At 32.2% G+C, this 27,078-nt stretch overlaps 1 protein-coding gene across 3 annotated transcripts in view; it reads right to left on the minus strand.

Annotated features, from left to right (window-relative positions):
* Positions 1-441: 441 nt before the first annotated feature.
* Positions 442-27,078, minus strand: part of CADM2 (cell adhesion molecule 2) — a 1,062,630-nt gene continuing 1,035,993 nt past the window's right edge. For all 3 annotated transcript variants that reach the window (XM_038581190.1, XM_038581189.1, XM_038581191.1), the window contains 2 exons: positions 9,118-9,243; positions 442-8,133 (listed from right to left, as the gene is read on the minus strand). In XM_038581190.1, coding sequence (XP_038437118.1) covers positions 8,015-8,133; positions 9,118-9,243 — 245 coding nt within the window. In that variant the 3' untranslated portion in view covers positions 442-8,014. The remainder of the gene's footprint in view (positions 8,134-9,117; positions 9,244-27,078) is intronic.

Below are 27,078 nucleotides of genomic sequence, written 5' to 3' on the forward strand. Positions count from 1 at the left end.
GTTTTAAAGGAGCATGCAGTTATTTTTAGTATCATCCCAGAATTGTCATTTAGTGAAAGTCCCTCTCATGGACTGAAGCCACTGTGGAATTATTAAGAACATCTAAACTTAACTCTATCCTTTAGTGAATTATATGAAGTACAATTTCCAGTATGCCTCCTTGATTAAAAAAAAAAAAACCTAAGAATATTTTGACAGAAACAATAATTGCCAATATGAAAACACAGTTGATTTTCATCTAGGAAACATGAGTGTCATATGTGTATATGTTTGCACAGCTGTATAAAAGTGGGCATTTTGACTATCAGAAAAAAAATAACTGTGTCAATGAATGCAATTATTTCAAACATCATCATTTTCTTTCAGGTGTGTTGCTGGGAAAAATGAATTAAAATAAATAAAATGTTATTTAATAAAATAAACCAGATACAAAATCTTGCCTTGTATTTACAGATAAATTTTAATGGAATATTTCATGGTCTAACACAAATATCAGACCCAATGACACTAATTCTTGTACAGCCTTTGGCTTACCCTGTATAACAAAATCTGTTATTTAAAGTAGACTATAAAATATCTTATGGTAAGTGAACTTCCAAAGACACAAAGAAAATCTCCCATAAATTTAAAAGCTTATCTCAAATTCTTACTGGCATAAGCTTAGGATGGATATATTATAGATTGTATTATCTTAGGTAGTTGAAATATATATAATACTGGTTAGAGTGTGAAAATTAAAAATAATAGGTTTTAGGCATTTTTGCTTCTGTTCCTAGTCAACATTAGTAAACACACATAAGTGAATGTAAAATTACCTTTACAGACTTTTGAAATTTTGGCAATCTCAAGAAAATTTCCTTAAGTCAGCAACATTTTTTTTTACCCTTAGTCAGCATATTACAAGGTTCATATTTTCAAAGGAGTAACGATTAAATGTTGTACAAATAAGATAGCATTTATTTTACTACCGTTTAATTTTTAAACTTCCACTTAGTACAAGGAAAATAGGCATCACTAAGAAAATCTAAAATGAATGGATAATGTACTCAGTTGAAAAAGATATGCAAAATAATGTGTTTGGTATAAAGGAATATGTTTTGTGACATCTTTTATAATTTGTCAGTGGGAAGAAAGAAAGTTCCATCTTTCATTGTCTGCTTTCAGACCTAAGAAAATGAACTAAATGAATAGACAATTCAGTAATGTCCAACAGATAACTAAAATTCAAATTTTATTTTTCCATATGTATTAGACAATTTTTTTTTCTGACAAGACTTCAGTGAAAGATGAAGTGCAAATGGGAACCCTGTAAGAATGTTTATAAGAGTTGTACATGACATATTTTAAGCGCCACTAAGTACACATTGAATACTTTGTAAGTATATAGGCATAGCAACATGCAAGTGTCATGTACCTAATATTACAATATGCATTTTGTTTTTTGAAAATGTTTATGATAACAGTAGATTCAATAATTGTGTTTATCTTCTGTGCAATATGCTTTATTTTGGCAAATCTTTACAGCACAGAATTCATTTTTATGTTGTCATCAATATACCCTTCCAAAAGTTATGAATTTCATGTCATATAAATAGAACATTTTATTTTTGAAGCTATATTACTGGGAACACCTGCATTTCTGGGTACCATTTTCAGAGATAAGTCTTTAAATTTTTTTTAACATGGCAGACTTGTTCCAACGTTGATCATGTTAAAATATTTATGATAAAAATGGAGCTTTCTTGAGGGAATTTTTTTGGTTGAATGAAAAGCTAAACAACCAATTCACAAATACTGATGTGAACTGAATATGAAGAAAATAGGTCAGTAATCCCAAACTCACGGGTTACTATTTAACTGCATCATTGAATCTACAATCAGTACAGCAGGTACAGTTAAATAAATTTGTAAAGAGATTAAAATTTTATACACTCATAAGGAGAAAGAGTACTACTTTTGAAAAATCTCTAAATTATTTTTTCTATTTATGAGAATCCTTCAATACATTAGAAACACAGAGAAAAGCAAAAAGGATAGAGAGATAACAATTCAGTTTACATTTCATAGTTTTTTTTTTTTTTTTAACCAACTGGTGACCACTGCTTTCAACCATCAAACATTTTATTGCATATAACTTTCACTATCAGCAAATATAAAGAGAAAAGTGTCTACTAGTATCATGTACAAGGAAAAGCATTTGAAGAAAGAAAACATTTGAGGTTTGACAGTACTGTGTATAATAGAAGTGTAATGTGGCATTCATACCGCACTTAAAAGTCCGTGTGGGAATCACTGCTGTTCTGACCCTGGATGTGGGAAAAGTGCTTAAGTGCTGAGCCCTGGTAGGTTTTTCTTTTGCCCCTGCAATCTTCAAATATCTTTTAACTTTCTTCTTTTGAAATATACAGTATGTTTTTATAGGGGAAAAAGATGTTTTTTCTTTACATTTTTTTCACATGTGGGCCCATTCTCTCCAAAATAACCATACATTTATTGTAGCCTATATATATATATATATATATATATATATATATATATAAGAGATGGTAAAGATTTGGCCAAATATTATTTGTAACATAACCACATAACATAGAAACAACTTACTTTAAGCATATTTTATAGATTTAACATCATAATTTGAAATATTTTCTTGTATAATTTTTTCTCAAGAAAAATCTGCTTTTAAAATATAATTTCCTTTTGGAATAAATTACATCATTTGAAAAATTCATATTATGTCTAAGCAGACACAGTAAAGTGGGGATTTGTGGCAATACTTTGTGTTCATTACTCAGGTATTATTTGTTAATAAGGAGCCAATTTTAAATACTTAAATTTTTGTCTTACATAGATAACAGTTTTTGGGTAAATAAATCATATATATAATTTTTACCTAAAAGCACAACATTAATTTATAAGAAACTGTTGCATTTTAAATGTTAAATGAAATATAAGATTGGATTCCAAAGTGTTGCCATTTAAGATATTTTTAAAAAATCAACACATTTATATTACATTGAAATATTAAGTACACATGAAAAGAACTATCCTTATAAAGTTAGCATATTTTGCCCACAGGAAAAGTTTATGATAGAAAAGGAAAAACAAATGCAGATCCATACACTGTTGAATACACTAAAGGAAATTGGCTTTTGAGATTTCCCAGGGGCTGGGGAGAGGACTGTTAATGATAGTCCCAAAGAATGCTTCCTGGGATATCCTGCAAATAATTATTTCTTCTATATCATAGCCCATGTTAAAAGTGAGAGGTAGAAGGATTATTGTAAGTATGCATGGCAGAGAACTTACCAGCTATATCCAATAACTATTGCATTCAATATTAATAATCTCAATACATAAAAATGCTGATGAGTTTAGAACCCATTCTTACATGTTGTCCCCTTTAGCTATCTTTATAATCTTGCTAGTTGCTTTCAATCCATTGCCTTTGGAAGGGTATAAGTGCAAAGGGCATGCCTGGGACAGAATAGGGAGAGAAAGGGGAAAAAAATAGAAAAAAGGTCTAAAAAAATTCCCATTAAGATATAGTGACTTTAACAGTTAAAGGTAACCTATGTTCTTTGATTAAGTGTGTACTTATAATAAAAGTACCGTAATCCATTAAAATACACACTTCAAGGAAAGTTTAAGAATTCCAAATTCAATTAAATATCAAGCAAAGTCTAAAACTCAGGCTATTTCTTTCTCTCCAGTAGTGCTAAAAACTAAGCCAAATAATTTTATTGTGTCCACATTAATGATTAAATAAGGAAAACTTAAAATGTTTGTTGTTGAATCAATTATATTTTTAATTAATGCCTTAGTGTGTGGGAGGTGAAGATAAGCAATCTCTTGGATCGTGTTAAAGAAGACTTTGAAATCCCTTTGCATTAGTATCCAGCAATAGAATTGCAGATATTGCACTGAGTATATTTCAATATTGCCAGTGTATATTTCAAAACAACTTCTATTATCTACACTAAGATTTCCTCTTTCCCAATATTCAAAATGCATATTATAATTACATGGGTTTCCAACATCCATACACAGCAAGTACAAGATACTTACATGTACGTACACTGTAGTTACCTATATTTTGCATAGTTTTTAGTGTGTACTTTGTGCCACTTAATAAAAAGCATTACTCAGTAATTCTTATTAGGTGTTTCATTTATTTCAGCTGTGGTTGCCAGTTCTTTTTGTTTGTTTTGTTTTGTATATTCATCACAGATTACCATTTGCAAAGGGAGATAAAACTGGGCATTTTTCGTGGGCTCTAAGTAATCAGCAATATGATGGGGAAGTTGCAGTAAGCTACAAGGTTTTGCATTTTCTTAACAATTAAAGAGCATAACATAAATTTCATATTTATCATTCATCAAGTTATCCTTATGTCCAAAGGAAAATAAAATGTTTTTTAAATGCTCCCCTTGGTAACACTTTGCAATAAGTGGCACTAAATTACACGATAACTGGTATGTTACATGGAAGAACCATCACGGTCAAACAGCTGCTGTACATGTGCCTATATGGAATCTCAAAGCTGTTACAATCATGAGTACATAATTACAAGTGAGCCTGTCCTTTTATTTGAGATATTTATATTTTTACAAAGAAATAAAAATAAATGAGGTGTGTTAGCTTCTTTGCCATATTTAGGAAAGTTAGTTTTCTTTCTCTATTTTAAGTTTTGGGTTTCAATGCAATATTAAGCATCTTGAATCAATATAAGATCATCCAGTTTCTAAATTAAACTCCAATATCAGGTTCCTTAAACTGCTTCTTGGATTCTCTGGTAAAAGAAAACAAGTTGAAATCTCTCTCTCTCTCTCTGTCTCTCTCTCTCTGTCTCTCTCTCTCTCTCTTTTACACACACACACACACACGCGCACACGCAAATACACACACATCAATACTCTGGTCAGTCATGTGACCTATCTTTGCTCTTGCACTAACAAACTTTCCTTTTTCTTCCTAATTTTAATAATCATTCTATCTAGGACACTCAAAAATGGGAAAAAATGCTGTTTACCCTTTTTTGATGGAGGACAATCAATTTACACTGTAAACAGTACACTGGCAGAGAATAGCTACTTTTGGTAAAGAATAATGCTCCATATTCTACTACGGGTATATGTGTGTTCACACTCCTTCCACTGAGTTCCATAGCTACTGTGCTCAATAAGCAGAGACAGAATTTGGCCCTGTGCATACACATGTGCACATTTCAGACATTGCAATTGACATGGTTCCATTTCAAAATATTATTTTGTGTTTTCTTCCTGATTTTTGTAGAAATGAGCAGAATTTTTATAATTTTTCCCCTATTTGGTAAGAATAGAATAGAATAAGTTTAAAGATAGGAAAATATAATTCTACTGCTATGTTTTAAGGAACTAAAAATTATACCTAATTGAAATTGGACTATTTTAACTGGCAAAACATTTTATTAGAGTCCACAAATCATAATATATAAGTTAGTTTCTTTTAAAGAGTTCTGTTGAGTTTTTATATTATTCTAAAGGGTTAAAAGAGTCAAAAACTTTGAAATACAACTAATTTTTGATTTCTAATTTTACAGTGCTATAAATAATGATCGAGTTATTTAGGCAACAATTTAACATTTGGAGCCAAGTAGAATATAGACAAAATGAAGAGGAATGTAAATACAGCATCAATGAAGAGTAGCAATTTTGTAAGTGCATCCTGAAATTAAGCTTTAAATAGTAATTGATGATGCAGTTTATACAACTTACTTCTGTAATAAGAACCTTTCCATTTTGTACTAACAGGATGAATTTTGTTTTGTGGAGTCTTTCTAAAGATTATGCATTGAAAGATATGAACAGTTTATAAACCTATTCTAGTTTCAGTGTGTCTAGTAGCACCTACCTGATTCTCTCAAACTACCATACTATATTAACATATTATTGCATTTTTCCACAGATGGTATGGAGTGAACTGTAAAAACAAGCATGCAATCACATCAATGCAGACTTATTTCCTTAAAATGTCATACTGTATATGATTTATTATGTTAACACTCAACCACATCATATTATTTATGTTCTGTATATTCTGAAAAAGTGCTGCTTGACTGACATCGTCCTTTTCCTTTTGTAAGAAATCAACAAGATAAATGCTTCAACAATCAAAAAAAAATTTAAAATTCTAATGTTGTCTTTAAAAGTTTATACTTTTCTGATAAATAATCTAAGATACAGCACCCTTGTCTTTCATTTGATATTAATACATGATGTCATACCCAACCATCCTCATTTCACAAAAATAAATTCCAAGATATTATTTTTAAAACCATAGACCATCATGCTTTCAGACATCACAAGTATAGCTACCATATCATCATATTTGTTTTCTTCTTAAAGGTGCAATGCTTGCAAATGGGAAAATAATTTTTATCTAACTGGACTTTTTAATTTTTAGCATATAATAAATTTAATGAGAACTAATCTAGCAATATTGTATTTTACTAGAAGAAATAATATGACTTTAGATTGACTCTATGTCATATTCAAGAATACAGCAGATATTAATGGTTAAATACACCAAAATTTCAGAAATAATCCAGAGAAAGAGACTTTCACCCTGGAGTTAAAAGCATGGCAGAAATTCTCCATCACTCACTGTTTCATAAGTTTGTACCTCACAAAATGCATAGACAGGAATTTAATATAAAGAATTAGTTCATTTATACAGAAAACATATCTTAAACACTTCTTTTTTGGCAAACCAACGTAGGTAAGCAGCTCTGGAACTGCCAAATTAAAATTTGTAAATTTTTAACAAACTAAGAGTTTACTTTTAGGTTATTATTCAACTGTGGTTGTAATTTAAAACCTGAGGCTGTGCACTGGTTGTTAGCTTAAAATTACCTTTCCTTATAACATTGTGCTTCCATTGTATAACAAATAAAAATTAACAAGAACTAGAAAAATTTGTCGTTGAACAGTGCTAGGACATACAGACAAAAATACTAATACATGTTAACTACTTATAATATTGGTTTAAGTAATATCTAAAGGGATATAATGGACATTAGAAAATGCTTACTTATGACTGAATTACCTACAGCCAAAAAAGTTAAATATGTATCAAATAATGTTTAATTGGATTTATTATATGCACTATATACAGATACTAAATGTCTCAAAATTGTGCCCTATGGATACTTCAATTTTGTTTAGGCAGGTGGGTCTTTATGGGGGCAAATAAATTATAGAATCAAACTAGGGAAATGAATGAAATCCTTGTGATTCCCAAAGCAGTAAAATGTTTGTAAAAATTTATTGGTAAATGAAGCTAAAATACCTACTGGTGGGATCTATATAATTATATAAAATGTCATGTCATGATTGCAATTCATACACATGGCTCCTGTATCAGATACTGTATTTTAAAATAGCAAATTGATACAGCTTCACCAGTATAATCTCAAACATTCCAGAATCTATTCTACAGTGTTTTCATTTGTGTTTTCTAGGGCATAAGTTTCCAAACATGTCTTTGAAGGTAGACATGTAGAAAACATTGTAAACCTCTAATCTCTGATTAAACTTAAACATGTTAGGTCTTTACCTAATCCTGTTCCTTGTGAAAGCTTTCCCATGATAAAGTGACAAAATTTATGATTTAAAGGGAAAAATGAGGGGAAAAAAAACCTTTGCATACTTCTTTTCAATGTAGAAAACAATTCAATACCATGATCCAGGGAGATGATTAACATTGTTAAGGCTGTATATTCAAGCACTGTATGTTAAAAGAGCAATGGTGTGGAATTTAGGCAGTAAGAAATGTCCTGCATTATGTATGGTACAGTAATTAAAGAATGATGCTTTCGACAGCTGATTGTTGGTATACACTGGCTACTGATAGCAGTACGGTATGGAAGTTAATAAAGGTAGCAGAAGATGGTAGAAATGAATTCTGAAAGATGATAGCCAGTTTTCTCCAGCAGCCAGCCTGATAAGGAAAACTCATAATCTTGGCCTGCATTTTAAATGAAATACTCTTTTTTCTCTTCAGCATTGACTTGGCTGCCTTCAGCATTGATAATGGCTGTGTCAGCATCTGGCGCATCTTCAGCCCCTTTAGCTTCATTTGTTAAGTATGTTCCTGTGGGTATTGGAAGAAAAAAAATATATATGTGTGAGTTCTGTGAGACTGGTAAAATAGCCAGCATTCAAGCTACATTCATTTAGGAAGAAACTTGTGCCAGATTTCTTGTATGTTGTAACATATGCTGAGACAAAATAAACCACACAATTCACTCTCCTACTGTTGCACACTGTCTTTCAGCTTTCAGGTGCGTGTTATAGATGAAGCTGTGGTCAGGTTAACTAGAGGCAACTGCCTAACTGGAATGGGTAATGAGTAGTTTGATTCCTCTGATGAGGGATACAGACCATGTGCCTCTTGCAGCTGTAGTAATCAGGGTCCTTTGTTAAGATGTTGATAATGATCACATCAAACGTGTCATCTTTCATGTTGAAAGCCCCACTTAAAAGTAGATTATGTCAATAGTTCACTACCCAGCCCTTTGCAAAAAACAAATTATATATTTTCTTGGGGCACCTGGGTGGCTCAGTGGTTGAGCATCTGTCTTTGACTCAGGTGATGATCCGAAGGTCCTGGGATTGAGTCCCGCATCAGGCTCCCCACAGGGAGCCTGCTTCTCCCTCTGCCTGTGTCTCTGCCTCTCCGTGTGTATCTCCCATGGATAAATAAAATCTTTTTTGAAAATTACATATTTTCTTCACTCATACGGCCATATGTGTATCTAAAAACCTACAAACAAAAATGTTGACCAAATGTCTGACATTATAGTTGAATGTCAATCCTGGAGATAAATTACAAACTTGCTTTTTATTTCTCCCTCTGAGCCAGTGACTCATTCTGTGAACTTTGGCCATTGGTTAAGCATTATTTTACCAAATCAATCCAACTTTCATTAAGTAAAACAATCAGAGATTCCCTGAAATAATTTTGCATTTACATCTCTGTCATATAATACATATACTCATTTAATATTTCAGAATTAAGCCTGTCTTTAAAATATTTTTTGCCAAACTTAAGAATATTTTATTAAATATTACCTACCTTTATGTCTTGCCAGATATCGACCAAGCAGAAATATAGAACACAGCGTGACAAATACAACTACAGCCACTATTCCTCCTATAAGAGCATGATCAGGGCCAGTCTGGCCAGCCAGAGCATTGGGATCTAGAGAATAGAATAAAATCATACAAATGATGCGTTATTTAGGTATAGAGTATATATCTGCATTAGAATGAGTTATTTTGAAAATTAGCCCATTTCTATTGTGGTAAAATTTCACTAATGTGTATTGAACCAACCATCTAGTCAACAAATATTCATTTGTACAATATACCTGCAGATATAACATTTGCCACATTGATCACAATTGCCATTGACTTTATATTTTAAGACTGGATAAACAAATACACATATAAAAACTTTTTTTTAAAAGAAGGAGAGAGAGGGCAGCCCAGGTAGCTCAGCGGTTTAGCGCCGCCTTCAGCCTAGGGCCTGATCCTGGAGACACAGGATCGAGTCCCACATCAGGCTCCTTGCATGGAGCTTGCTTCTCCCTCTGCCTGTGTCCCTGCCTCTCTCTCTCTCTCTCTCTCTCTGTCTCTCATGAATAAATAAATGAAATCTTTAAAAAAGTAAAGAAGGAGAGAGAGCACATGAGGGAGAGAGGGAGAGAGGGGTGGAATCTTAAGCAGACCCCTCACTCAGCATGGAGTCCAATGCAGGGCTCAATCTCACAATCCTGAGATTGTGACCTGAGCTGAAATCAAGAGTCCAACACTTAACCAACTGAGCCATCAGGTGCCAGGTCAGATAAACATACAATTTTGCAAGGTTTTATGCCTTTCCTTCCTCTTCTCCTTCTGAATATATATCTGTGAATGTGTGTGTGTGTGTGTGTTTAGTGTGATGAACACAACTATATTGTTTAAAAAATAAAATTATGTCATGGGAAACGCTGGCACTGAAATGATAACTTGGGATTTATTGTCATATAAATCTTACTTAAAGCTATAGCAATTGATGAACTCCCCAAGGGAGTAAGTCTAGATAGAGAGGAGAAAAAGTCTGAAAACTGAACTGAGGAACTCCCATATCTAAAGTCTAAAGAGAAAGTGCTTCCAGCAGAACTGACTGAGAAGGAAAGAACAGTGAGAGAGGAAAATACCCTGCAGAGTACGTTGTAGCTGATCAAAGAGAAGAATGTATTTCAAGGAGAGGAAGGTGTTACAATTGGGTTAAGTGTGATTGACATTAGGAGGAAAATGAATACTCAATGTAAAGGATTAAGTGCCTATTTGACTTGTAGTTTTAGAGAAAGTAACTGGAGAAATAGAGATTAATAATATACTTTCGCATTTATCCTTTAGTAAAATTACAGGAAAGAGATGATCCCAGCAAAAGATAGCCATTTTTCAAGCAGAAATGAAAAGATCAAAAGAAAGCCTAGACAACTGGGAACTTCAAAAGTCTAGAAAATCAACTACTTAAAGAAGTCACACAATAAGGGATAAAACTAAGTGAAGCTTTGAGCAACTAAACCCACTAAGGCTCAGCCCTACTGCTGAGGATCAGATTGAATATACTGCCTACCTTCCCAAGTCCATGTTGCAGACATCTCATGGTAACTACTTATATTCTAAATGAGGGATTTAGAGGATAGAGAAACTAAAGAAATAAATTAGGCTTCACAATTATATCTTCAAAAGATCTTGAAGTATTATTATAGGCATGACATACTAGGAGTCTACTGTGTTTTTAATGAAACTATTGGGTGAAAGTAGTGTATTTCTAGATAGAAAAAAAAAAAGTCTGTTTAAAACTTCAAACAACCTCAAGATCCCCAAACTTGGTGCAAGCAAGAAGTGGACTAGTTCCCATGAAGAGCATATTCCCAATCAAACACTTCGGATGTGACCATGGACTGTAACAGACAAACTGAGCCTCCCATGGGGTAGACTTGGGGGAAGCAAAGACAGGAGTGTACAGAGAACTCCTTTTTTATTTTTTATTTTATTTATGAAAGTCACACAGAGAGAGAGAGAGAGAGGCAGAGACACAGGCAGAGGGAGAAGCAGGCTCCATGCAGGGAGCCCGACGTGGGATTTGATCCCGGGTCTCCAGGATCACGCCCTGGGCCAAAGGCAGGCGCTAAACTGCTGCGCCACCCGGGGATCCCGAGAACTCCATTTCTTTAAGGAATTACAACTACTGCCAAGGCAGAGGGATCTTTTAAGGCCAGTCTGGCATGTTTTCATAGTTGTTATGGATAATGACTATTCAGTGTTTCCCATTCTTTATTTCCAAATGGAAGCATCTATATTGAGAAGCATTTCCTCATGGCTGTGTTCTAGCATTGTATTTTGTGTATGGGTAGAGGGGAGCATTAATAATTTGTCTTTTGGGGGCGCCTGTGTGACTCAGTGGTTGAGCAACTGCCTTCAGCTCAGGGCATAATCTTGGGGTCCTGGGATGGAGTCCCACATCAGGCTCTCAGCAGGGAGCCTGCTTCTCCTGCCTATGTCTCTGTCTCTGTGTGTGTCTCATGAATAAATAAATAATATCTTTAAAAAAATAATAATTTGTTTTTTGGTTCATTTGTTCCCTGGACTAATGTATCCAGATATGATGAAGAGGACTGTGTGTATTTGAAAATATTAGCCTTTGAGTTGGTTACATGGGCTTGATAGTACATTAGGTTTTCTCTTCGGACAGAGTATGGCAGGAAAAGAGGGGAAAATGTTTAGTTGATCAGAAGGGGATATTGAAGAAGATATTTCTAGCTAATAACAAACTTGCTTCCTTTTCTTTCAGTACACAGAGCTAAACATTTTCCAGCTTCACTTCAGTTGAATGTAACCATATGATCTGAGTTCTGGACAACTGAATAAAGATCTGGCCAATAAAAAACATTCCAATGTAACTCTCAAGGTCATCTCAGAAGACATAAATTGAAAATGAGAAAGCTACAAGCATAAGTAAGGCTATAGGTCACTCAGTCTCCACCTGGAAGAAAATTGCACAACTAAGAAAACACGCATTGAACTGTCCAAGGGTAAAAAAAAATATATATATATATTAAAATAAGCATTAAAAAGTTAATCTCTCTTAGCAGCTATTGTTAATGTACCATTCTATTATATATCTTGAATTTTCCTTAATTTCTGGCATTGGCTATAAATCTAAAAATAAAAATAAAAGAAAGAAAGAAAGAAAAAGCAAAAATAAACCTGCATGTCTCTGAATTCCCTATTCTTATTCCTTACTTAGATACTTAGTTTCAAGTCAACACTTTTTGCTCAAGTCTCTGAATGCAGATAGTCATAAATCATTTCTACTTTGTTTGCTGAATATCTCTCAGAACTGAGCACTCTTTTGGGAAACTGAGAAATCACTCTTGTTCATACATCTCTGTAGTTATCTCATTTCTTGAAGATAAATTCTGAAATGTGCTATTGTTGGACCAATCAGCATAAACGTTGTTTAAAGACTTTAGATAAATATTGCCAAATTATATTGTAGAAAGACTGTATAAATTCACCCTGTATCAACTACAAGTCAGGATTCTCCCCTATAAATAATAACATCATATATTAAATTTTTTTAAAAATTGCCAATCTATTTTTAGTATTTCCAAGTTACCGTAAATGTGTCTAACTACTTTCCCCTATATAAATTTGTTAATTTTGAAATGGCTGCTTATTCAGTTTGACCATTTTTCTATCCAAATTTTCTGTTTCAACAACTGTCTTCATAGAAAAATAAACAATTTTAGCAATTTATTTTTATTTTTCTTCATTTATTGTCTTTTCGGTGATGGATAAGCCTTAATATTTTATGTGATCAAATATATCAGACTTGTTTTATGATGTCTGACTTGTGGGTCACAATTTGAAATGCTTTTGCAATGATGTGATGGCAAAATAAGATATACACATATAGATTTATGCTGTCTTCTAACACTTTTATTGTCATATTTTCATCCATCTAAAATGTATTTTGGTCTATGGTTTGAGGCTAAAGTATAAAATAGAACTTTTTTTTTTTTTTTTTTTTTTTTTTTTAGTTTTTAGGGGAGGAGGGCAAAGGGAGAGAGAGAGGGAAAGAATCTTAAACAGGTTCCATGCCCAGCACAGAGCCCAATGTGGGGCTCCATCTCACAACCCTGAGATCATGACCTGAGCAAAAATCCAGAGGCACTTAACCTACTGAGCCACCTAGGAGCCCCTGTACTTTCTTTTCTTTTTAAAATTGGATTAGAGTTTATTATAATGCTATTTTTATTGAAGTTTATTTTCTAAAGTATTATGTCTAGTATTTGTCAAGATTATATTTATCATTTTTATTTCCTGATCATGAGACCCACTCAGTTTTTCTACTAGCTTAAATAGTGCGAAGTTGTTCTTTTAGGGTTTTTCTTTCTATTATAAATATAATATTAATGAAAATATCATCTTGATTCTGATGATCTCAGAACTGCATGACAAATCCAAAGGGACTAGCGACAAACCTTCTTTTGACAGTGGTTGGTCTCTTTACTCATCTCAATATCTAGAGTTACTTTTACAGTTCCTATTTATCTAAAATTTGAACCTTCTCATATCTGCTCTTCTATTACAATATACATTCAACCTCACTGATGCACTAAAGATAATGTAGAATTTGATAGCAAATCGTAGCACACATCTCCTCAAAAGAAAATTTCATGATAAAAACATCCTTGAACCTTGAATTTTTAGGTATTATTTTGTTATGAATCAACACTTAATTGGCTGAAGAACCCCTGTTTTTTATGACTTAATAATTTAAAACAATTTATCAGTGTTTTGACTTTTTTTTAAAAAAAAGATTTTATTTATTTATTCATGACAGACACACAAAGAGAGGAGAGACTCAGGCAGAGGGAGAAGCAGACTCCCTGTAGGGAGCCCGATGTGGGACTCGATCCCAGGACCCCGGGATTATGCCCTGAACCAAGGCAGATGCTCAACCCCTGAGCCACCCAGGTGCCCCAGTGTTTCAAAATTTTTGCCTCCCCCTACCAAGATAAATCTGAAATCTTTCAGATTTTTGTTTTCCATTCTTTTTTAAGTAACCTGCTTTTTCTAAGTGATTGCTATCAGAATTCTTTGTCTTTTCCTCTATTAAATTTTTATATTTTACCTAGGTATATTTTGTATTTTGCCTTGAGTCAAACATTTATTCATCTGCAAATCTACTTTTTAAAGTTACAATCAGATTAGTTCATTTGTTTTGAAATTATGAATCCTTTTTTAAAATGCTACTTTTGATTAATAATTATTTTTTTTCTACTTTCTTCCTTGGAAAATCCACTGATGCACTGGTAGAAACTCAATATTTTATGTTGCATATATGCCATTCCATCTTTACTATTTTTATGATCATTTTACTAATTTACATTTTGTTTTAGTTATATTTCTCAAGTTTATCTTCTGTTTGATTTCACTATCATAGATTTTCCTTCTTATTTCTTCCAAAAGAAGTTTGCTATAGATTGTGACTTTGGTTTAACCACCCTCTCTATTTAATCACATTGTGTACTTACTTAGTAGATGTTCTAAGTAGATGCATATTATTGACAATAATAAGTGGTATAGTTTTATCGTGTTTTTTTCATTTTAGTAAAAGAATTTCATTTAAAGATCTGGGAAAATGTTTTTCCTTGGTGAGCATGCATTATCTCTTCTCTTTTACTGAAAATAATTTTCACTGGATACAAATTTCTTATTGTTTACTTGTACTTGCATTTTCTTTATTATTAATGTTGAAATGTTTTGAAGAAGGATTCTCTGTTCTGATGCTGGTATGTATTCATGCTCAGCTTTAATGCTACAGGTCAATCCACCTACAGAATCTTTGTAATTGAAATATGGACCACATGACATTTGTACATGGTGGATGAACTAGAGAGAGAGAGAGTCTTGGGATGTAGATCATTATTGGTGAGAGATTCCCTGGTTTATTTCATGTATTTTGCTTGTAATCTTCATTCTCACAGTAGGATCTCAGATATGTGGACCATTCCCCTCTTTATCTGTACAGTAAAACAATCTTTTAGAGTTTATTTTAAATAAATGTAAATTTATCATGTTTATCATTGCATATATTTTCACTGGGTTTCAGATATATTTATAGGTACATTAATAAGACTTTCAGAGAAAGCAATGTATAACATGTATTTATTTGACTCTATTCATTAATGTTCTACATATACTCTCTTATAATCTATGAAGTAAACACTTCAACTTTAGCCTTCATCTCCTCAGCAAAGTAAGTCAACATATAGTCTAGGATTTTTAAGATTTCAAAAATATTATAGATATTGATAAGGTTACTTTGCATGTCTATTTGTGAATATACATCTTTTTTTCAAAAAAACTAATACTGTTGGTTTGTTTTTTATTTTTCCCCCATTACTGTTAGAACTAAAGTCTGTCTTTAATTTCTATTCTTAGCAACTAAAATATGTGATTGAAATTGAAGATCAGATAAGTATCCCCCTAACAATGCAAAAATAATATATAATTTAGATGGCTAAGTCCCAGTGGGAATCTTATATTGTTTATCTTATTTCTCTCCTACTGTCATAGCAATAAAAAAATGCAGCCTTCTGAAGTTTCTTTACAGATAGCCAAGTCTTTGTTACTATTCACATAAATACATCATATATCTTAAAGACTGTTATTCATTCTCAAGTATTAGTCTATGATTTGTGGGAGTTAGTCTATTAACACTGGAGTGAGTAAATCCCCATGGATTTGGCAATATTTTAGCAGCCTCTTCAGTTGACAATGCACAAAACACAAAGAAGATTGTAGAATTGAAACTTTCTACATTTAACATCTTTCAACTAGGTTATTGGACACTTAATAAAGGGCTCCAAAGAGAAAATTATGTCAAATAATAATATTTAGGTTAGTAATTTCTGGTATTTAGAAGAGCAGAAAGTAACCTTAAAGTACCGTTTTATTTAGCACCTTATCAAGGAGAATCCTAAATTATATGATTCCATCTCTGAAATCATTGCTAGGGTTTCTATCAAGTAGCTATTCTGTCACGTGTTTCCCCTTAAAATGAAAACTATAAACTCCAGAGAAAGAACATCTGACTTTCTAGGATCACATCATGCAGAAATTATAAATGCTATATAGTTTTAATTCAAGTGTTAGAATTATTTTATGATAAATAATTTTATTAAATTTTATATGATTTCTAGTTTGAACAAAATGGTAGGAAAGAAAATTAAAATCATCTTATGTAAATATTTTTAAATATTCAACCATCTGAGTTATGGAAAGTCAAGATTTAAATGAATCAAGTACACAGTATCATAAATTTGAACCACATGTGACTAGAATGCATGAAAAGAGCCCCTTCAACAATAAATCCACTTATATTACTATTCTGTACTCATTTTGGAGGAGTTTTTAAGTGATTGAAAACTCTTGGAGAAATTTCAGTTTACTATAAAATGGTTCAGAAATATGAAATTCAACTCAAAAGTCAATGTAAAACTGAGACTGCCACCTTTAGAAATAGAAAGCATAAATGATTTTTCAAGTTTATTTTCCCTAAGTGATTCTGAATCACAATCAAATCATATTTAGCATTTCTACAGAACTTTCTCTTTGCTGGGAATGTACTTATTTTGTGTATGTAAGACTTTAGAAAGTAGCATATTCTTATTTTAAAAAACTGCGATGGACTGAATTGTGTTTTCCACACAATGCAGATGTTGAAGCACTAAGCCTCACTGTAGTGGTACTGGGAGATGGAACCTTTGGGAGAAAACTAGGTTCAAATTAGGTCACAGTGGTGAGGTCCTTATGGTGAGATTATTGCCCTTGTAAAAGATACCAGAGCTAACTCTCTCTCTCCCTTTCTCCCTCCCTCTTTTCTCTGTCTCTCTTTCTCTTCCATGTGAGTACACAACTTGAAGGCAGCTGTCTGCAAGCTAGGAAGAGAGCTTTCATCAGAACCTGGCCATACAGACACCTTGATCTTAAACTTCTAGCTTCCTCCAGAACTGTGAGAAGTAAACTTCTGTTGTTTAAGTCACTCAATCCATGGTATTTTGTTTTGGCAGCCTGAACCATAATACAGAAATTCTATTATGATCTTTTTCATATGTTATCTCACTTGAGTTATGTGAAAATTTAAGGCCACAGAAAATAGATTTGGAGAAGTTTGGATAATCCATATTCATTCCCAGCCAACTTTTTGGAGACAAATAGAATACCCAAGACTGCACCAATCATTTTTTTTTTTAGTAGGTTACCTGTAATTTTTTGTGCATTATGTTAGGTGCTGTAGTGAGTTAACATTAAAAATCCCTGCCCTCAAAAAAAAAAAAAAAAAAATCCCTGCCCTCTATCCACTCATACACCAATGTTTCATAGTGGTTAAGACGTAATGATTGACATCAAGAGCATCAGATGAAATCAATCTTGGAACGAAACTGTGTTGTGTTGTGTACACAAATAGAAGGAAAACCATAGAATAGAAGAAAAATCAGGTAGAGTCTTCAAGTAAAAGAAATTGCTTACAAAATCCTGGATTTACAAATTGTTTATACCAAACCTTAAACCACTAACTGATACTGATTTGACTTTAAACAAGTTTCTTAACCTTTTCATCTTTAAAATGTGAATAAGTCTTCTTTTCCAGGGTTGTCAAAGATTAAATGTGTCACTGTACATAAGGGCTTAGAGGAATATCTGACACAATGTAATGTAAGCATATCTAACAGTTATATGGGAAGAGAGAAGGTGGAAAATATAAATTGCTGTGTAGAAAAATATAGATTCCTCTTTTAACTTTCAAAAGACTCACTCAGGACTTTTGCTTTACATGGTAATAGTAAACCATTCTAAATGTCTGGATATTTGAAAAATGGGGAGGAGATATTAATAGAAGAAAATTTGCATAACATGAGATTGAATAAAATGAAACTAGTGGGAGTTTGATGGGTGAGGTTTAAATGAGAATAATTTATTGAGTATTTAATCTATGCCAGGTTCTGTATTATAAATGGCTTATTTTATTCAAAACATGGAAAGTGTTGACTCAGAAAATCATAGTTATTATTAATGTAAAGATTGATAAACCATGGGACAGCTTGTCTAAGCAAGTTTTTAGAATATCTTTGAAAGACTTAAAAATAATTATGAAAGTTTTTTAGGATTTTATTTTTAGGATGTGTCAGATGACTTCTATTTTGAGAACAAGTTTGTTGAGGTAATTTCTAGCATTTTATTTTTTCACACCACTGTGTTCTTTCTTCTGTCATGAAGAGGAACTCAATGCCCAGCTATGCTAAGTGACTTGCTGTTTCTTCATCCCGTAAGACATTCTTCTTTCTCTCTGCCTATGTAAAGTCCAAACAACTTTGATTTAGTGAATGAATGGATAATATTAAATTCTTCTACTAAATTCCACACAGAACTTGGGTCTTTAGATACCATTTGCAGTGCTGAGCAATGAGTCACTACTCCTTCACGGTATTAAATTATTTGTTGAAAAGTAATAATGCCGTTACTATTTTTTTTCCGTTACTATTTAAATATTTTAGAAATTAGCACTAAGTGAAAATGACCCATCCAGATTTCTACTTAATGCTTTGGATAATTTGGTTCTAACATTAAAATTTGAATTCTTACTATCTACTTAAGAGCCTATTTTACTTTCTCTAAATGGAGCAATGCTTCAGAAAGAGAATCACTATCGCAAAACATTAGAAATAGTTATACATAATTTACTGATAAAATATATCATGTCCCTTGGCAGTATATGACATTAGCAAAGTCCCTGGAGGAAAATACATCAGTACATTCACTCAAGGATCATCTATTACCTTCTAATTTTATGCACAATTACTGTTCTGACAAAAATACTTAAGAACAATCTCTAAAGGATTAAAAAAACATGAAAATATATTGTTCCTTAATGTGTGCGCACTGATTTACACATAATTTTAACTATGAACAATGTGTATAAGGACTCTAAATCTACGGGTTCTAAATAAAGGCTACATCATACAACAGGTCTTCATTAATAGGAAAATTCCTGGCAAGCAGAACACTTTGCCTTTCTTCTCAAAAATGTATTTACTGCACCATAAATTGTGTTCCATATCAAGCTCATAAATATACACGTTGCCACATATTTCTAGACATAATAGCACCCGTAACTTCCTATTCATAAAGATTAAGACAATAATTATAAAATTACTATTTTGTTTTGAATTTAGTGTTTCAAGATTATTTAGCTTAATGATATCAACAATTTAGAAACTGTCTTAACAAGTGAAGTGTGATTATCAGTGGTAAAGAAGTGAAGTGTTGCTCTGACACAAATTTTATGCACTGGACTATAAAATCTCTCTTACGAGAATTGTCTCCACTTAAGATATTTTATCATTTTTTATGAATTCTAGGTTTCCTAATTATGTAACAATTGATTTCATTAACAGGTATTATAGTTAATAATGTATTGGACCTAAACATCCTATGCACTTGAATTAAATACTCTATTTGTCCTTGAGACCTAAAATTTAAGTGGAAAATTTCTCCTAAAAAAGGTGTTCTTATTTTGGATAAAGAAGGTTCTAACAGAAATTTCTTGATTTCACTGATCTTTCTCTCTCAGGATACTATTTCCTTGACTACTTCAAATGAGGAAACTTTTCAGCTCTGAAGAATTTGAACAATCCAGAGAGAGCTCTCAACCAGCAGAATAGTATAACTATTAAGAGTGAGGGCCCTTCACAAATGCTTCACCTCATTTAGCACTGACATCCAAAAGGGAAGAGAATTTGCCAGAAGGTGATTACCTGTGGGATAACAGGAGGATGGGGAAAGAAAGGAATGTTTTTTAGGTTGTCTATGAGATCAAAGGGAAAACAAAATAAATTCTTGGGTAACCATGGGATTATTTACTGCTTGGAAAAGTTAGCTAAATTACCCATTAGACAGCTGATGTCCAGGGTAATTTTCCTGCTTTAAACAGTAGTCTCTCTTTAAGGCCAAAGATCTGAAATAGTATCACTCAGAGCCATAAGATACAAGTATCACTTTCAGTTTGACATACTTAGAGTTTCATTGTTTTACATCTATAAACAAGGACGTATACCCATTCTACCTTACTCAAAAAGTTACTGTTAAAATCAGTTTTTATAAACCCTGTGCATATAAGTCACGCCTAATAGGTGCTCAATACATATAATATAAAATAATGAGCTTTATAAGATTAGAGACTATAAACAAACCTGTATTTTGTAGTTTTACTTTTTTTTTCAGGTAAAATGTATTCAAATTCATTCTTCATTGTGCATTTCTCTTAACATTTATGTGATCTGTAGAATTTCCTGTTTTTTTATTCTGTTGCCTCATGTCTTTCTCACTAGGAACTGTTCTGCCTTCAATTTCAACAATACCTAACTCTTTGCACATCACTGGTCTCAGCCTACACACATAAAATAAATAAATGGGAACAACCATTAGAAAGGAAGACAAATGACTAGTATATGACATTGCCATATGTCTATGTTGGCATTGTACTCTGAAAATCTACAAGAATGAATTAAAGTATTTTTAAGCAGACTAGAAGCTAAAGAAACTGCATGCAATGTTTTCTGCAGAAAAGTCAAATCTAGATTTAAGTGCATTTCTTCTTAAACTAAGTTTAAAAAAAATGGCCTAATAATAATTAAATGAAGCATTCTATCAGAAAAAAAAAACGTATTAGGACAGATTTATTTTTAAAACACTTAAAAATATAAAGAATTAATGTTTGACAATGAGAATATTTACAACACTGAATATTATTCTAAAAAGTTTAGTCTGGAGATCCCTGGGTGGCTCAGAGGTTTAGCGCCGCCTTCAGCCCAGGGCATGGTCCTGGAGACCCCAGATGGAGTCCCACGTCAGGCTCCCTGCGTGGAGCCTGCTTCTCCCTCTGCCTGTATCTCTGCCTCTCTCTGTCTCTCATGAATAAATAAAATCTTTTAAAAAAAGTTTAGTCTGTAACAATTGTTTATGTCTATTCATAGCAGAAATGATTGCAATAGAAGAATAAATATTTAAAACGATGGGAGAAAGATCATCTGTAGAAAAATGTCCTTTTTTTTTTTTTTTTTTTGTGGGCCAATGCATTAGAAACACAACACTACTGCTACTAAAATAATTTTCCTGCATAAACTAGTCAGCTCTGAAATGTGTACTATATTGCTGGTAATATTATATATTAATATTTTTGAATTCATTATTCTGGTAATAATTACAATGGTTATATTGACTATGTTCATATAAATTTTTTAAACTACTATGAATGGTCATTGAACCAGGTCTCTACTTACAGTAGCAAATATATCCTCTTTAGACATCATTTAGAAGAGACCATCATATACCAGTGGGAAAAGCTTGTGCATATTTTAAATTTTAAATCCTAAGTTTATTAGAATCTTACTACATTATTTTTTCTATACTAAATTATTTTTAGATGAAAGTAATTCTCTCCTATTTTGCCCTTACAGATCCTTTATACGATAGCTATTGGACCGATATGTTACTTAACATCTCTCTGCCTCAGTATCTACATATATAACGCAGAATAAGAGTAGTATGAGCCACATAGAACTTCTGTGTGAATCAGATGAAGTAATATCTATAAAGATCTTAGTGCAACCCCTGCCCATTAAAGATAATAATGATAATGGTTAGATTAGTATTTATTAAAATCATTTTTCTTATCATTAACTGTATTCAATGATTAATTTTATCCATAAGATAATCTTACAACAATAGTTACTATTTTCACGCCAAATTTAGTAGATTTTATAGTAATTATTCAATAAATGTTTTTATCATTTACCTGAGATAGCAAGCTCCAAACTGAAAACAGAATTTAATGCAAGCTGACTTCGACTAGTATGAAAGCACTTTCATTGGAGGAATAGTACCATAGGAAGGATATATCGTGACTAATGTACGTTAAAAAGTAACTGAATGAAGAGGAATGTTCATGTGAACAACTTTCTCAAGTTTCAGAAGGAATTTCATTCCTGAGGTTCTTTGCTTTCTCTATGTTGTGTTCTCTTTCTCTCTCTCTCTCTTATTTTTATTTTTTTATTTTTTGGTTGTTCTCTTCTGACACCATTTCCAGAGAAGATTGGAAGATAAGAGTCAAAGATAAAACTTCACAGGTTTCCTCTTTACCCCATAATCCCAAACTTATTTTCCAAAGTGGCCAAAGCTGGTAAACGGAGGCTAGATTTAGCAAATTCATGAATAAATTCATTCAAACACAAAAGGTAACATAGAAAAATATGTTTGGAGTTCAAATTATAAATTTATAAGAAAAATCAATCTCTTAATTTAATTGATAAGTTATAATAAAAAATTCACTAGGATAGCTCAAATATTATATTATGGAAAGCAGTTCTGAGTGTCACTTCTTATTCTTGGATCTATTGAATACATTTATTTACCCAACCTTAGACAGAATTTTGGAAGAAGGCTGTATCAAATTTAGTGATTTCTTCTAACATGAATTCAGAGGAAAGTATCTGTGTTAAACTCCAGAGTAGTTACTCTTGGATATCTGGCCCCATTGTACATAATTTATATATGTAATATCTGTCAAGAGCTGCTATATCCTCATAGTCATTAATAATTCAATAATTCAATGATCAGATAGCTCTCAGATCTAGACACTGGATATGACAGAAAAAGTTGTGTGCGTATTTGTAAGTATAAAATAAACTCCATTGTTCCCAAAATAAATGAAAGCTTTGCGTAAAACCATGCTTAACATATGACAATGCTTTCAATTTAAGCATACATGAAATTTGCATATTTCATGAAGTAATGGACTGCGTTTTTTTAAATTTAAGAAATAAGTATGCAAAGTGCAACAAAGCCTGTAACAAACTTCAGAGGAAAATGACCTAAATATTAATGAGTCGCAGATATGCCCATAAAATAATTCTTCCAAGTTAATATGAGGTATGATTATATGTAAAAATTTTCCTACATCATTGTTAAAAAGCACTGAGCCTAAATTCCTGTTATGCATAAAATATAATTATTCATTTTAACAACTATTACATACACAGCACTTTGTAGCCCAAGCATACAAATGAAAAGGCTTAACTGAAAGCGTTGAGATACATCCACTAACGTCATTTAAACCAAACTGAAAAAACTATATAAATGCCAAGATTAAAATATCTGTAGTCTGTATTCTAAACTGTGTCTTATGGTCATAAACATAGATTTCTAAAACATTTTTGAAGTGGTACCTAAACCTAAGAATGTCCTTAGAATTTTAATGAAAGAGCCTTATATTTTTTTTCTGCTTAAGCATTACACATAAAATTTAGAGGAAGAGATTATGTTCTTCTTAGTTTTCATTAATTACATGAACTAAAATAAATAATTCTAATTGTGACTGGAGACTTGGTGTGGTTTAATCATTCTTCCAAGTTTAGCATAATTGTTTATTTCTGTTTCAATAATAAATGGTTTAGTTCCCCCCGCCCCCCCCACATAAAATCACTTTTTCCACATTCTTTCCCATTAGCTATCATTTTCCAAGAGTTCAAATTGTCTTGCAAGATAATGTATCAAGAAAATGCCAAAGAACTAGCTTATTTTCTCAAGGTCATATTGTAAGGCTACAGCTCAGCACCATTAATGTTAGTATCTGCTTCTCCATTTTGTTCACGGATTCATAAATTTTTTTTTAACTTAACACATGAAAGGAATTGCAAGTACTATATTACCTATGAGATTTTCTGTTGATGTAAGTATAAAACAGAAAAAGAGTCTTAAAATAAGCTTTTGCCAAAGAAGAATTTCAAAACTTGCTTTTTATGGAAAAAAAAGACTCACCATAAAAAGTGAGACAGTAAATGAATCATAGTCTCAAGTAAGTCTTCTCTTATAGTTAGAGAGGCTCAAATTGGATTCAACCAACTATGAATGGAGTGACCTTGGACAATTTACCTTTTCACTGAGATTACACTTATGTCTTAGTTTATACTTATGTCTTATAGAATTGCAGTGAAGGTGAAATAAAATTCGACATGAAAAGTTCTTAGTATGGTGCCCAGCAAAGAGTATAGTATATGTTTTCCTTGTTTATATAACCGGTACTTTTCAAGATCCACCTACTTTGAAATAATAGTAGTGATATCAGTAAAAATAAAGAGGTCACCCAACTGAAAGATATTCTGAGAAGTGAAATAACCACAAAATAACTGTAGTGTAAAACATATTGGCCTAAAGTTAGGGGCAAAAAAGATAATTTATTGATAGGATAATTTTATGCTTTTTTAATTAGCATTTTAATTGGGATAAAAATCCTATGCAAGTTTACTATGACAACAGTAATAGCTCTTAACAGAGTTTTTAATCAAGCAATAAAATATTTGAAGTCATTTTAGAATATGAATGTGACTTAACTATTTCTTATTAATTATGTCATCTTATATTAATAGAGGTCTATTATTTTCTTTAGTTATAGCTCACTTTATGGATTTCAAAATCTTAATTACATTTTTCTCTTGAAAAACATCAATAATATATAAGAAGATGCCATATTTTTTGGGAACACTCTAGGAAGCTGTATTTGTGTGCGTGTGTGTTTCTTTTTCTAAATTGCTTTTTTTTCTGACTTCGAAAGTAAAATGACATAATCATAATACAAATTTTCAAATGTTAAAGAAATACGTAATATTAAGTTGAAGTCTTTAATTACCTCCATTCTCTAGAGAAACCTCCATCCACTTTATCGGCCATATTATTTAAATGTTTTTTATACATACTAACGTGGTTTAGCACCGTGTATAGCTGTTGAAGTAGAATAGTCAGGATTAACTCATCCAATATTGAATATTAAGTTTGCTATCCAGCATTTTTCTAACTGGAAAATTCCAGAAAGTGGGCTTTGTGATATCTTCCTTTTCCTACCACTAATCCAAGAAAATCTCATATTCTTTCACTTACACTAAATTTAGGTGTAGCAAATATCCAAGATCCTAGGTTTGGAACTAGAAATGTGGGAGTACTTTACTTCAAAATGTCCTTGTTGGTGTTTTGCTTACTTTTTTTTGTAAGACATTAGCCATACAATTTATACTGCACTTTAGTCACCACTCAGTAGAATAACGTGAGTGAACAAAAGAATAAACAAATTGTGGACTGAACCAGAGCCTCTTTCTCCTCTTATATAGGTTAACAAAGCTTTTACTTTTTCTTACTTCGTTGAGGTACCATGTAATTTGTAGCAATACTCTAGGCAGTGATAGATGGAAATTCTACCCAGAGGGTCAGGACTACATCAGTTTGCAACTGACAAACTCATTTCCTGACTTCTCTTGAGACACTAAGGCCTTGAATCAAAGGTCCAGTGTAATTACCATGTGTATTTCAGATTAAATAAATGTGATAAAAGCTTCCATCTGGCTGTTGATCAAACATGTGAGGAGATGCTGATTTGCAGTGACATATTGCAATATGCCTATTGTAACAGTCCCTGATGCCTTCCTATAAATTACTTACATTTGGGATTACTTGATTTAGGCAGACAGAAATATTACTCACTTCTTATTTGCTGCTCAATGGGAGTTTGCAAGATGTAGTCTAATCTTTTATTTGTTAAGGAAGACATAAAGAAATAATGGAGCCATGTTTATTTTACTAAATGACAGTTGTGCTCAAACTATTTGAAAAATGCAAACAATTTCATAGCAGCCAGAAACTTGATGTTCTGATGACAGAAGACTACATCTAAAGGGATTGGAAATTAAGATACTAGATAAATGTTTGATTGTATTAAAGAATGCCCACATTTTGATCAATGAATAAAGCCTGGATATTTACCTTAGCAAACAACATCAATAGCATAGTAAAAGCCTTGAGAGCTAAGTGAATTTTTGGTAAAAAATTTCACAGATGTTGTGTCAGTCACTGTTATCATCAAGATATTTATGCTTTAAAGAGAAAAAGAAAACAATTCCCTGGCTTCTGATTGTAGGAATACTGTGCGGAATTTTTTTTTTTTTTTTTGTGGGGGAGGTTATTTTGGAATAAAGTAAAAATAAACAAAGCTGATCAAACAACTGTCATTTGCCTATGAAGAAAAATGTACAGTTCATTCCTGGTGTATATACTAAGGAAAAAGACTCCAGGGATAGTCCAGGACTCAGGATTTTTCCATCTTGGCACTAGTGACACTTTTTGAGCTGGGTAGTTTTGTTTTTGTTTTTGTTTTTGTTTTTGTTTTTGTTTTTGTTTTTGTGGGGTTCTGCTCTGTGCAATATAGGATGTTTAGCAGCATCCTTGGCATCTACCCAGTAGATACCAGTACTCCCCCAGGTGGTTACAATGAAAAGTAACCCCATAGAAGTGCCCTGTAATCCCTAGGGGGAAACTTCTGGTGTTGGTTCAGAATCAATCATCTAAGTAAGCTCACTTATAGTTGGAGAAGCTCTATGGAGGAGGAGAAAAAAAAAAAAAAAAGAAAAAGAAAGAAAAAAGAAGAAAGAAAAGAGAAAAGTATCAACTATTAAGATCATTAACAATTTATGGGTATAGTATTAGATATTGCATTTTTAAAAAATAAACTATCACAAATGAAAATATTAGCAAATTTTAGAAAAAAATATGCTTACAAAGGGTCAGATGTAAATAAAGTATTCAATCAGGGTGTGTATAGGAAAACTAAAGGAAAAAAGGAAAAACTAATGTAACCTAGGTTAACTAGGTAGATACACATAGAATGTTATAGTATAAAACTGGCTTTTCATGAAATTTTAATATAATGGTTTTTAACACCTATTTATTAAACTGAACTAGGTTGGACCTTGAGTAAGAAAATTAAGCTAGATAGAATAGCATAATGGTTGAGAGGGTGGGTTCTAGACTTGCATTTTCTGAATCAGAATCTGACTTTGTCACTTTTAAGCTGTGACTTAGGATG

The sequence above is a fragment of the Canis lupus genome, chromosome 31 (genome assembly GCF_011100685.1).
Source record: "Canis lupus familiaris isolate Mischka breed German Shepherd chromosome 31, alternate assembly UU_Cfam_GSD_1.0, whole genome shotgun sequence".
NCBI classification, from domain to species: Eukaryota; Metazoa; Chordata; class Mammalia; order Carnivora; family Canidae; genus Canis; species Canis lupus.